At 36.7% G+C, this 14,588-nt stretch overlaps 1 protein-coding gene across 1 annotated transcript in view; it reads left to right on the top strand.

The window, feature by feature from the left end:
- The first annotated feature begins 825 nt into the window (after positions 1–825).
- LOC117420696 (annexin A10-like) overlaps positions 826–14,588 on the top strand; it is a 29,788-nt gene continuing 16,025 nt past the window's right edge. The window contains exons 1-3 of the mRNA XM_034034229.3: positions 826–907; positions 2,402–2,496; positions 13,890–14,003. Coding sequence (XP_033890120.3) covers positions 826–907; positions 2,402–2,496; positions 13,890–14,003 — 291 coding nt within the window. The remainder of the gene's footprint in view (positions 908–2,401; positions 2,497–13,889; positions 14,004–14,588) is intronic.

The following is a 14,588-nucleotide window of genomic DNA, read 5'->3' as shown; positions in this document are numbered from 1 at the left end:
TTTTGCGCACCAAGGTCATGAAATAAAAAATTTAACTATAACAATAAAAGATACTGAGAGAAAATTTAAAAGAACATATTAAGTGGGTACAGGAAGGTAGAAAGCATCCATTTATTAAAGTTTGATATAGAACACCTTAATGAAGTCTCCAGGTAGATAAGCAATGACTGAAGTGTTGGACACAATGTGTTTTTACATTCCCTGCAGATGTTTTTTTTGTGCACAGCAGGGTTTACTGAGTCCTATATTATTCTTATTATTTATTTCTTAGCAGACGCCCTTATCCAGGGCGACTTACAATTGTTACATGAGATCACATTATTTTTACATACAATTACCCATTTATACAGTTGGGTTTTTACTGGATCAATCTAGGTACAGCAGCAGTGTCCCCCACCTGGGATTGAACCCACGCCCCTCCGGTCAAGAGTCCTAACCACTACTCTACACTGCTGCCCACAGATTCTTGAATTAAATTCTTGTAATCCTTAATGAAAAGATATAAAAACAAACAGTACAGTTTCAACTGGGATGCCTCAGTCCTGCACTTATATGTACATCTGTGAGACATTTAAAACCAAAAAAATGTCAGCCTTGACATTTCAATAGAATGTCCAGAAGCCAACAGAATCACTTTCCTCTCCCCCTTATTTTATATCATTGTTATTTGTACAGTTGTCTCTTCAGTTATCACCAATAAGTCAAATACTTCAGAATACATTCTAAAATGAATGCTCTCGGGCACTCTACATGATTATACATGTCGATGTTTAATGTTTTTTTGGTTTGCTTCAGTTGAAAAAAAATGCTCCTTTTTTACCACAGATGCAAGGCACCATTTACCCACCCCAGGACTTTAATCCTGGTATGGATGCAGAGATGTTATATGGAGCCTTTCAAGGAATGGGTATGTACGCAGATCATTTAGAAAGAAAAAAAAGCTGAGTCATTTGTCTTACTTGTTTCTTTGTTTAAGTAATGTGCTTGATACGGTGGCACTGAAGAGCAAAACATAAGCAAATAAAATGTTAGCGATATACAAACAAAACTTTAGCGACTTACAAATATATTTTTTGTTTGTTTTAATAATATATTCAACACTGTATTCATATATGTATATTGTAACTATTGTACAGATTGATGGTAGTCTTACTTACTATGAAATATCTGTATAGTTACTTAGGGATGTGTTACGAGGGTGGATGCAAAGGATGCAGATTTTAAAATAGGGTACATATATATATAGTGGCACGGGTAGGTGCTTATAAACAAGCCTTCAATCATATTTTATACCTCATCCAGTGTCATGCTTCAGTCATAATAAATAATAATACTGTGCAAAGACAATGCACTTTGCTGCTAGGACCACAATAACTGAGTGAATGTTCCTCCAATTGCAGATCTGTGATCTGTTTCCCTTCACTACCTAGCTCCTGCTCACTTAAGTGTCCCATTTCCATTCTGGAATTTGTTTGCAAGTTGCTCTCTTTTTGTTTGCATGCTGCTGTCTTGTTAACGTTTTGTTTGCATGTTGCTATCTTTTTGTTTGCATATCGTAACTTTTTATTTGTAAGTCGCTACCTTTTTGATTTGTAAGTTGCTCACTTTTTGTATGTTTGTATACATTCTTATTTGTAAGTCATTTGTTTGTTTGTCGCTAACATTTTATTTGCTTGTATTTTGCACTTCAGGGCCACTGTACTGTAAAGCTTCTGCAGGGAGATTAATAATAATAATAATAATAATAATAATAATAATAATAATAATAATAATAATAATAATAATAATAATAATAAATAATAATATATACAGCCATCCTTGTCTTGATGGAGCTAGTGTGTAATGATCGGCCATGTAAAATCTGAAATATACATGGTGTTCCCAGTTAAAATCTGACAAAACAGTAACTACCAAAAGCACATCTCTCACAAATGTAAATTTACTGTCAGGAATTACTATACTCACAGTTTTTATTTATTTATTTTTTATTCATGCATTGATTAGCAGTGAAACATGCATTTATATTGTTTTTGGCAGCTGTTTATTTATTTATTTATTTTTACTAAAGTTGGCAAATGTAACTGATAAAAACAAAGAAAAAACTGTTTAATGTGTAGAGATATCCCCAATTATTTTACATTTATAAGTTACAGGTTGAAGTTTAACAAAATATACAACTGAAAATAAAAAATACTGTATCAGTCAGCCAGTCCACAGATAGACAGCCAAACTGCCCTGTACATGTAACTGTAAAACACCATGACAGTGGTATCCACTTGACATGCAACACTGTAGCACATGTAGACATACTAGAAGTTCAGTTGAGATGGAGAAGCATTTGCCAGCTTTGTTTTAAGTGACAAATGATTGAAACTATTTTTGTTTGTTTGTTCTTAAACAGGATGTGACAAAGATGTGCTGATTGACATTCTGACACAGCGCAGCAATGCTCAGAGACTAATGATTGCAGAGGCCTACAGAGAGGTGTATGGCAGGGTATGCCAGCTCATTTAGTATTTAATACATTTGCCTTGCTATGTTCATGTCATGTATTTTATGTCTCAGACCACCCCCATTTCCAGAAACAATACCTATTTTTCGCTAGTTTTGTTCACACTTTTGTAATCTAAAGTGTGATTGGGGAGATTATAGTTACCCATTACAGTAGTTTCAAAGTGGCGACCGATATTCTAAATACATGATTGTAGTGAAACTAGGGAAACCTTGAGCTGAGTACCAGCCTGGGAAATCTGGATGAACTTGTTTGGCACCTGACCAGAAGGGGTTGGTGAAAGGGATTAGGTGAACGTACCACCCAATGGTTATATTTTTTGTATTGGCCTTGCATATCTCTGATTGTCAGTAGTTAGTCATTTTAATAGTAAGGTATGGTATTTAAATGTTATACATATAACACTTATTACCAATCGCACCACTCACGGTTCAAGCCCCTTTAAAAACTTTCCCAACACACAGGAATTGGAGGTTCAGCGCTTACACGCACTTTTAATACAGACAAAAACACAAAATAAACCAAACAAACACCTAGCTCCTTTTTGAGTACTAACTAAACACACAGGAACCTGAACTGAACCACAGGACAGCTAAGCCATTTATTATTATTATTATTATTATTATTATTATTATTTATTTCTTAGCAGACGCCCTTATCCAGGGCGACTTACAATCGTAATCAAATACATTTCAAGTGTTACGATACAAGTAATACAATAAGAGCAAGAAATACAATAACTTTTGTTCAAGCAAAGTACAAGTGTGACAAACCACAATTCAATAATACAGCAGATAATAGTGATAGTTACATCAGGATATGATTAAATAGTGATAGTTACATCAGGATATGATTAAATACAAAGTACTACAGGTTAAACACTTGGCAGATTACAGTATTCTGAAGTACAGGATTAAATGCAGTAAAATAGGGGGCAGATAAGAGCAAAATAAAGCACATTTACATGAAGGGTGATAGTGTCCCAGGATACAAACAGAGGAGTTCTGCAGGTGCTGTTTGAAGAGGTGAGTCTTAAGGAGGCGCCGGAATGTGGTCAGGGACTGGGCAGTCCTGACATCTGTAGGGAGGTCATTCCACCACTGCGGAGCAAGGGTGGAGAAGGAGCGGGCTCGGGAGGCAGGGGAGCGTAGCGGAGGTAGAGCTAGTCTTCTAGTGCAGGCGGAGCGGAGAGGTCGAGTGGGGGTGTAGGGAGAGATGAGGGTCTGGAGGTAGCTGGGTGCAGTCTGGTCAAGGCATCTGTAGGCTAGTACAAGAGTCTTGAACTGGATGCGAGCGGTGATCGGGAGCCAGTGGAGCGAGCGGAGTAGTGGAGTAGCGTGGGCGAAGCGAGGCAGAGAGAACACCAGGCGGGCAGCAGAGTTCTGGATGAGCTGGAGCGGATGGGTGGCGGACGCAGGGAGGCCAGCCAGGAGGGAGTTGCAGTAGTCTAGGCGGGAGAGTACCAGGGCCTGGACCAGGAGCTGGGTAGCATAGTTGGTGAGGAAGGGTCGGATTCTTCGGATGTTGCTCAGGAAGTTTTGATGTTTACCTGCTATAAACATCAAAACACTCCGTACTATAAACTTACGTTTTGTCCTTTCAATGACTGCCTGGAAGCAGATCACTCCTTCTCCTTAGCAGCCCCCAACAAACTGGCTGCTCCCCTTTTATTCCCTGCACCTGGTTCTAATTTAATAACGATCTCCAGGTGCAGGGAATAATTAAGCAATAAAATAATTAATGGAACTGACTAACAACAAAGCAAAACACAATTAAACAATAACAAAACTAACAAATTAAATTAAACAATAAAGTAACACAATCAAACAATAAAGCAAAACACAATTAACCAAACAAATGTGCATTCCGCACATTTTTTCTTGTAGGGAGGATTTAACCCCCTCCCTGCTGTCTTACAATATATATATATATATATATATATATATATATATATATATATATATATATATATATATATATATATATATAGTTTACTTTTAAATTGATTTTTCAGGTTGCTTTGAATCTGGTAGGTGACACATTCATACCCCAGCCATATTATAAGAACACAAACACACTCCAGGTTTGCAGTCATTATAATATTTCACTTGGCATCAGCTCTCAGCACACCAAAGGTGTGGTATATTGCACACTGACACTTTCACTTTTTTACAACAACAACTGATTTGTTACAGTCAACTGATGTGTTGGGCATGGGATCTACTGTAACATTTTAAAATCCTTTATTTGTCTTTCCATAGAAACCTACATAACAGTTTAAAAATTGCAGTTGCTATAGAAGCTGAAAATCTGTCTATACAGTATGTACTTCGAAGTCTGTGATGTGACACTGTTCGCCGTTACTGTATGATAACCTAGATTTGTTCCTTGATCTATTCCAAGTTGGCCTGGTTTGTTTGCAGTAATTTTAATTAGATTCCATTATTGTTATTAATGTCTTTTTCCCTAGGCATGCCCTCAGTGTAGTGACATGTCTTAATGAATTAATTTCTATTCTGAGTGTTAATCTTATACATTTAGAACAAGTTACCGGTTGTTTCTTCATCAAAAATTCATTTGTCCAGTAACTTCTTCATCATCTAGGCCATGACTAGTGCATTAATTAGACTCTTATATCCTGTGGATGTGTTTAATTGCTCTCATTTTGAGAGTCATTTACTTTTGTGTTATTAAAATGACGATTTAAAACAAAAAGATCATTATAGCTCACATGATAGCTGCTGCCTAGTGGCACACTGGTAAAGCAATTAGGCTCCCATGTTCCATTAGCAATTTAATGGGCATAGATCAGACAGTGTTACCATTGAATATGCAATTTCTGCCATTTCACAGCTGCATATGCTGAAGAAACTCACCTGGGTAAGATAAAATAGTTACTTTATTAAATCAGCCCTCACAACATAGTAGCCTAATTGTTTGTAGGAACAAAATAGTTTTAAATTCCACTGTGTCTGGAATATATAGTAACAGTCAGACAACACCATTGAATCAAGTACCCTCTTCGTGGTTATTTTATCATTTACTCAATGTTGGACAACATGGTTAACGACTTTGGAATGGAAACGGATATGAGAATGGAGAGTACTTCACAAAAGACTAGTTCAAGATCTGCAGTTAGCAAAGACATGGAACTCCAGGTTTGTGTCTGCGGCTGGAGCAAGGCGACAACGGTCAGGTATTTGAAGATTCATCAAGGGAGAATGAAATGCCTGAGGGAGAAGGGACAAGGGCCTCACATTGATCAGTACTTCTTACAAAGTCAGTCAAGTCAGTCGGAAGAAATTCAGCGACAGGAAGCAAACCACAGTTCGCAGGATATCAGCACCCCTGTCATAGACGTGAGGAGGACTTGCATGGATACAGCTAGTGATGAACCTAATGATCCTTGTGAACCCGGTCAGACAAACCAGTATAAGAGAGAAAAGAACCTCAACGGGCACAAGCCTGGAGTTAAATGGCCAAGAGACATCGTAAACACTGATCTCTGTTTTGCGTTGGAAAGGTTAAGTGGATCAGTTAAAATGAAGCTGGATAAATTTGGGGACATCATCTATGCATATGGAAGCGACAGTTTTAGAGTTGAAAAAAGGAAGGAGAAAATACAAGCTATTCCTGGAAAGTCTAGGCAGCAGCTTAATGGAGTTCTGTACAGAGTGTACAAGAGTGTTTGAGGAGTTCTACGAATCCTGTGAAAATTGATGAAAGTGGCATTGGAAAAACAGGTTGTACCAAGAGCATGGTGCTGAGCAGGTGGAGTCTTTATACCAAAAGAAAAAGATTATACAAGCATCAGTCAGTTTTGCCCTATTTCCCTATTGAACGTAGAAGGCAAGATTTTCTTCAGCATTATTGCTCAAAGATTGTCAACTTACCTATTAAAGAACTGCTTCATTGACACTTCAATACAAAAAGCGGGCATTCCAGGTTTCCCAGGAGTGTGGAGTAATGGTTAGGGCTCTGGACTCTTGACCAGATGGTTGTGGGTTCAATCCCAGGTGGGAGACACTGCTGCTGTACCCTTGAGCAAGGTACTTTACCTACATTGCTCCAATAAAAAAAAAAAAAAAAAAAAAAAACTGTATAAATGGGTAATTGTATGTAAAAATAATGTGATATCTTGTAAAAATTGTAAGTTGTCCTGGATAAGGGCGTCTGCTAAGAAATAAATAAATAAATAATAATAATAATAATAATAATAATAATAATAATAATAATAATAATAATAATAATAATAATATCTGATTCATTGACACTTCAGTACAAAAGCAGGCATTCCAGGTTTACCAGGATGCTTAGAACACATCTATGTGATCTGGCAACAAATTCAATCAGCTAAAAAGGAGAGGAAGGAGCTCCATCTGACATTCCCGGACTTGGCTAACGCATATGATTCAGTGCCACATGAACTTCTTTGGGCAGCATTTGATTTTTTCAGTGTACCGATGACAATAACAAATTTAGTGAAGGCCTACTTTGTAAATTTGCAATTTAGTTTTTCAACTTCAGAATTCAGCACTACATGGCAATGCCTAGAAGTTTGAATAATGGCAGGATGCACCATTTCTCCGATGGCTTTTGCCATGGCAATGGAAGTAATCATTAGGGCATCAAAATGGGTAGTGGGAGGAGAGCACTTGGCTTCTGGAATGCGACTACCACCAATTCAAGCATACATGGATGACATGACAACCATGACTATAACAGCAGCCTGCACTAACTGGTTATTGGGCAGATTAACTAATAACATTGAATGGGCACAATGCAATTCAAGCTCACTAAATCAAGGAGCATCTCTATAATTAAAGGTAAAGTAGTAGATAAAAGGTTATACATCAATGGTGAGGCAATACCAACAGTGTCTGAGAAGCCAGTGACAAGTCTGGGGAGATGGTACGACGGGGATCTATAGGACACAGTTCGTGTGGGAGAAGTCAGACAACAAGCAGTTGAAAGGCTGAAGAGCATAGACAGCAGTGCTTTAACAGGCAAACTAAAACTCTGGTGCTTTCAGTTTGGTCTACTGCCGAGGCTGCTGTGGCCACTGACTATGTACAAGGTTTGACAACAGTAGAGAAGCTGGAAGCTTTAATATGTTCATACTTCAGGAAATGGTTGGGCGTTCCACGCTGCCTCAGCAGAGTGGGACTTTATGGTAAAGAAATACTGCAGCTACCAGTTTCCTCTCTAACCGAGGAGTTAAGTGTGCCAAGGTCCGACTGGAAATTACATTAGTAGAGTAACGCGACAAATGCGTAAGGGAGGCAGCACCTGTGATGAAAACTGGAAGAAAGTGGGCGGCAAAGAAAGTCGTGGAAGATGCAAAGGCTGCCCTTCGAATCGGTGATATCATGAGGCAAGTTCAGCATGGAAGAGGGAGTCTTGGTCTCAGTTCAGCTCCTCCTACGTGGCACAAGGCAACCCCAGCTCAATGGAGGAAGCTGGTAGTCAACGAGGTGCAGAAGCAGGAGGAGAGGATGAGGTGCATAAAGGCCATTTCCCAGGCCAAGCAGGGAGAATGGATGAGATGGGAGAGTGTGGAACAACACAAGATCGGCTGGCAAGACCTATGGATAATGGAAGAGAGCAGGATCAGTTTCCTCATCAGGTCAACACATGATTTTCTCCCATCACCACAGAACCTAAACCTCTGGGTAGGAGAGGATTCCTCATGCCCTTTGTGTTCATCACCTGCAACATTAAGGCACATTTTGACAGGATGTAAGGTTGGTCTTAACCAAGGACAGTTTACTTGGCACCATGAACAGGTGCTGCGATGTTTGGCCTTAGCATTGGAAGACAAGCATAACATGACCAATAAGTTGCCACCTGTTCCATCAAAACATTACACACAAAAGACAACATTCCTCCACCCAGGAGAGCAGCCACCAAGAAAAGGTGTTAAAACCAAGCTTCGCCCAGGAGAACTGGAAGCTGCTAGAGATTGGAAAATGCTGGCAGATGTTGGTCAACAGCTTACTTTTCCACCTGAGATTGCCACCACTAACCTTCGACCAGATATTGTCTTGTGGTCTGGATCAGCATGCCTTGTTCACCTGGTAGAGTTAACAGTGCCATGGGAGGATGCTGTGGATGGGGTGTATGAGAGGAAGAAACTTCAGTACGCTCAACTAGCCGCTGAAGCGGAACAGTGAGGATGGAGAGTCCAGGTTTACCCAGTGGAGGTGTTTTGTCGAGGATTTGTAGCACACTCTACAACCCGGTTTCTCAGAGACGTCGGATTCCGTGGCCAAGAGTTGTGTCGCACAGTGAATAACTTATCTGAAGCAGCAGAGAGGAGCAGCAACTGGCTGTCGATGAGATGGAAAGATTCTGGCTGGGGAAAGAAACGCTGATGTACAGGTAAGTAAGTTGGGTTGAGTTGAGTGGGGGACAAGTTAATGATTACATTTTGGTGTACCAGATATACTTTTAGTTTATACACAAGAGTTCTTTTGAGGCCACAGGGGTACTTTTTGTTCCATTGTTATTGTATTGTAATGTGTAGAAAAAAATAAAAAGCAAAAAAAGCAGGCAAAATTATGAAAACTGAAAATGTACATGTACACAATTGTTCATTGGACTATACTGTAGTTTTTTAAAGTGTAATCTCAATAAATAATTTTAGTTTGTTAATGATTTTTTTTTTCATAAACCTCAAGTGTAGAACATAACAAAAAAATTAAAATAAATTCCTATAGAAAAGAAACACTCCTTCTAAACATTTACTTCTAAAATCTAAACATCCTCAAAAAGTACAAGCATGTACCTCAGGAAATGTGAAACCAGATGCATGTTGACAAGATAAAAGCATCTGGGAGAATACTTTTCAGTTGTTAATAATCGGTGAGAAAAAGGGAAGAAAATGTAAAAGCAACTGGGCAGGAAGTAAACCTGCAGTAGATACAAAAGCATTTCAGGCACTAGTTTCCAGCCTAGTCTGTGGTTATCCACTGCCAGCTGAGGGAGTTCATTGTACTTGTATAATTCGGGATGGACCCTTCCTTAATGAACCCTTTATAGTTTGTTTTGTTTCCGTGGGCTGTTTTGGACTGCAATCACATGCCAAAATCTCATTAGTGGCTGGGCTGTGAGTTTTGTCATTATAGGGAAAAGACAGGAGAGAATAAATTGCAGATCTGAGCGAAAGCAAGGAAATGTAATGCAGGGGACTATGAAAAGGATCAATCATGGCAGATTTAGATTTGATATTTGTAATGTGTAGAGATCTAGACTTGTGCTCCAGTGTCTGTAACCTTTTACTAATGTCATTTTAATGTGTGTTGCATGGTGGAGGGATTTCAAAGTATTGTCCTCTACCTCCTGACTTCTGAGTCAAGATTGTGTTGTATGAATATACATGTAGTTTATTTTTCTGTGCGTGCAGGACAGTGGACAGTCTTGTTCCGTGGCATTAATATTTTCAAAACTTTTATGCTCATATCTTAACAATATGAATGTAGTTATGATATTCTTGGTCTCAGGCAGATTCTGAAAGAAATAGACACTGAATCCACAGTAATCATGTTTAATATATAATAAGAAATGTATTATACTTATATTTTCCCAATATCATTGCTGAATTAATAATATAGAATATAATAAAAAATACATTATCAAGATATTTTATACATTTTTAATACACCAAAATTGCCCCCTTTTCTAGATGTGAAAAATATATGATATATGGTAAATAAATGTTTTATGTATTTAAAATATATACATGTGTATATATGTGAAATATATTGTTAATACTTTTAAAATATAAAGTAAATACATTGAGAAATACAAAATGTATATGAGAAAAATGCATTATGTATAGATTTTTATTCTTTACAATGAAATACCGTGCACATGTTTTACAATGTGTATCTCGCAGACACCAATTGCAAGAAATGCATAGGAAATAACTAGGAGTAACTGTACTCTATATAGCCTACTGTATAACCTATTGCAGCTAGCCAAAGAATCATTTTGTACAAAAAGTGCAAAGGAACTGTACACGTGAGATAAATATAATTAACAAAGTGCGATCGATCACCTTGTATTTTCCTATGCATCTGGCTGCCTACTGTAGCCTATACTGTATGCACTTTTCTATGGTATATGAACCCATTTTAGTTTCAATTTCGTCTTACTTATTTACAGATTGAAGTATAGAATGTCTTCAGAAATATTTTGTATAGAAGGAAAAGCAGCACTGAAGGTATTGACCTCTGTGCCAGCTGACAAATGCAATTGTAGCAAGACATTAGCTGCGCCCAAATCATGTGGAGAAAAAAGTGCACTGGATGCAGGTCTGTGATTTAGGAGAACACTGGCTTCTTTGAGAACATGTTGTGTTGTTGTGATTGTGAACCATATTTCCTTTATTAGGCTTCCAAGTCAAAGGCTGGGAAACCTATTGTTATTGCTGTGTTTATTATTATTATTATTATTATTATTATTATTATTATTATTATTATTATTCCGTACAAACATCATCGCAGAGTTATGAAAACGCATATGTAAGTAGATGTCTATGGCAGGATAACCAGACTGGCGTCCCCAAATGAAAAAGTCATCTTAGTTCGACCGCCATCTTGGATCTCGTGGAAATTTGGGGAATTTTTCAAAACTCTTGCCGTTAAAAACAACTTAAGGTGGAACTATGACAACGGCAGCAGACAGTGCAGCAATGGCCTACAGAAAACATATGTTCAATCGAGGTCGATTGAACAATTACTTTGCCCGCTACACTGGATTGGTGCCAAATATTCAACAATCTTCTTGTCTTAAACCCCAATGTCAATCAACACCTAAATTGGCACGCATGTTCATGACCAGGTCCTTTCTACCGTTTGTAAAATCCACGCTTTTTTCGTTACAAAACATGGCCGCGGCGTGCAAATAACCGTTTCACGATGGCTCTATTTTCATACATTCGTGCATAAATCCAAGGTGCAATACACTACAGTCATGAAACTTTATATGACCATAGAGACTCACGTCAAGTACTGGTGAACAATGCTGTGAAAAATGTTGGACATACTGCGCTAACCAATGTGTTTAAATTTTACGATAACTGCTTGGAAGCCTTTATAGTTGCTAGCAACTCTAGTTTATTTTTGTTGCCATGTTTCAACTATGTCTGTATTAAGTAACTCAGTTGTCCATTTTTTTATTCACAGTTTGCATGCTTTTTTATGACTATAGCTGCATAAACACATTAATTTTCAATTTTATGCTACCGGTACTTATTTTGTGTGTGCAGTTTTGTGTAATAATATACATGTACATAGACACATTTCTGTTCAAATTTTTTTTTTTAATTATTATTATTATTATTTAATTTTTACGCACTGGTATATGCACGTTTTAGTATATAAACCCAATTATTTTCAATGTTGTCTTTGTATAGTATCGTGTATAAATAATATACCTGTATAAACACTCATTTCTGTTGTTTTTCATCATTTTTTGCAGTTGCACTTTATGTAATATGTGTGTATATTACTAATTGCTGTTCAAATGCACACTTGTTTACATTATGTCGGTTGTGCAGATGCTTTATGTGACATGGCTGGATAAAACTACGACTTTAAATCGGATTGTTTGCCCTTTCATTGTTATAATTATATTGTTTTTAATATGGCCGTCAGGCTCATGGAAGTTCTAGGTATGCCTATAACTATGGCAGTTCTAGAGTTAATGTATTTTTATTCAGTTCCAAAATACTTACAACAATTTGTAGCTAAATATAAGTTTTAATATATTTAAACAGCATCCATAAATAAAGTTTTTAAAAAGTAAGGCAAAAACATAATATATTTTAAATGTATGGTAAGTTTGTTGCAAATATATATTGATAACAATATATTGTAAAATATATATTTTAGTCAGTTAAATAAAATTAATTAGTAATGTATAAAACATGCATTAAAATATCTGGTGCATTTGGAGTATATTTATTTGATATGTTGAAAATATATGGTAAGGTTGTACATTTAATATTCATATATTTAACACGTTTCCCATTCATAAAAAAATATATTAAATGTATTTTCTTTCCATATGGGCACTTTACTTAGTTTTTTAGTCCCTCATGAGAAACACAATCGTACATGGTGCAGAATTGTCACCGAATTTACCCTGGTTTTCAGAATTGTTGATGTACCACAGAACCCTGCAAAACCCTGCCTATAAATAGTGTAGTGTTTTGTGGTGGTTGGCAGGGATGGGGTTAATTCAAGTCCCTGCCAAAAAAATGTGAAAATGTGGCTGCTCCTTAATTGAATGATTAAGTGATAATTGGGAGCAGCCACATCATATAAAAGGAGAGCTCAGAGCTCCATTGGGGGAGATTACCAGGGAGCTGAAATCAGAGAAAGACGGAGTAGTGTGTTTTGACGTCTAACAGAAAATGCAAGGTTTTTTTTTGACCGGGAAACAGATTAGCTGTCCGGTATAGCTTTGACCTGCTTCAGTTTAATTAGCACTCCTGGAAGGGTTTTTTTGTTTATTTTTTTGTTTAAAGTAAGTATACAGGCCTGCCCTCTTTAAAAATCTATCTGTTGGTGTGGCGTTCTATTCCTTTAATGTAAAATACAAGGGAAGACGGTCCTGTGTATGGCAAGCTCACACCGGGTTTGTCACACAGGGATAAACTATTTTGCCAAATGTGCAATATAGTTCTTGAACATCAAAGACAGTCAACAATTAATTATATTGAATTTAAGTTCCTGTCTCGAAATGCATCTAAGGCCAAGGAAATTTCATTAAATCTAACACAGTGATAGGGCTTTCACTACGACAAACCAGCAGTTGAGCAGTTCTGATTACCTAGGGCGTCCGATTTTCGGGTTTTACCCGATTTAGCCAGATTTTATTATATATAAATTTATTTTTTCAAATTAAAGCAATATAGCTTTAAGGTTTTTGCTTTTTTGCACACTTTCCTTTCCAGTTATTTGTTTTATGAGTGTGTGTTTAAGCCAAGAGCATTTAGATTTAAACTGTTAACACTTTGTGCTTAAGCATTTGTTTATTTCTTTCTAAATAAAACCTGATTTCTACCCGAATATGTATTCTTTCTTCATTATATATATTAAAAAATCACCCAATTTCACCCAATTTTCATTAAATAATTCTACCTGATTTTTAAAAAAAGTATTCACCCGAATATTGAGAAAAATTTCACCCGAAAATCAGACGCCCTAAGTATACACTTCCTAATGAATTATTTCACCATGAACATTCAACAGTATTACAATTTTATAATTTATATGTAAAAATGTATGTTTCTTAACAAATATTCCTCATTCAGAGTGGGAGATAATGCATTCTGTTAATATGAGATTTTGTTATTTTGTTTTGAAAGGACCTGATCGCTGACCTTAAGGAAAATCTGTCTGACCACTTCAAACAAGTCATGGTTGGCCTGATGTATCCACCAGTGCTCTATGATGTTCATGAGTTATGGCATGCCATGAAGGTACTCGTTTTGAACTTTCGAGCTAAAACATTATACCACGGCAAATTTACTCAATACATGTGGGGAACAAAGGCCTTTCCCTCAGATATAATGACTCTTGACAAATTTAACACACATCCAGCAAAGAAGGCTATCAATTAGTCTTTTTGGTATGCAACAGCTGTTACTTAAGTGTCTCTTTTATTTAAGAAAGGCTTCATTTCAAACTAACTAAGTATTGTGAAAGAAAATAAGAAGCTGGGCATGTTGTACAACTTGTCTTTCATACTTGTATAATGACATCCCAAATGAACAGTTAAAAAGGTTCAAATCAGGGCATTATTAAATGAAATAAAATTGAATTAAATGACAAGCGTTTCAATGAAGTCTTTTTTAATGTATTCGAATGTTGGAATGGTTTGATATTATTATTATTATTATTATTATTATTATTATTATTATTATTATTATTATTTCTTAGCAGACGCCCTTATCCAGGCTGACTTACAGTTGTTACAAGATATCACATTACCGGTACTTATGTGGTATAAGTAGTGAATATCAAACTATTCCAACATTTGAAGACATTGAAAAAGACTTCTAGTT

Source organism: Acipenser ruthenus, chromosome 1, assembly GCF_902713425.1.
Source record: "Acipenser ruthenus chromosome 1, fAciRut3.2 maternal haplotype, whole genome shotgun sequence".
NCBI classification, from domain to species: Eukaryota; Metazoa; Chordata; class Actinopteri; order Acipenseriformes; family Acipenseridae; genus Acipenser; species Acipenser ruthenus.
The sequence above is the reverse complement of the archived record's forward strand: the minus strand, read 5'-3'. Positions and strand labels throughout refer to the sequence as shown.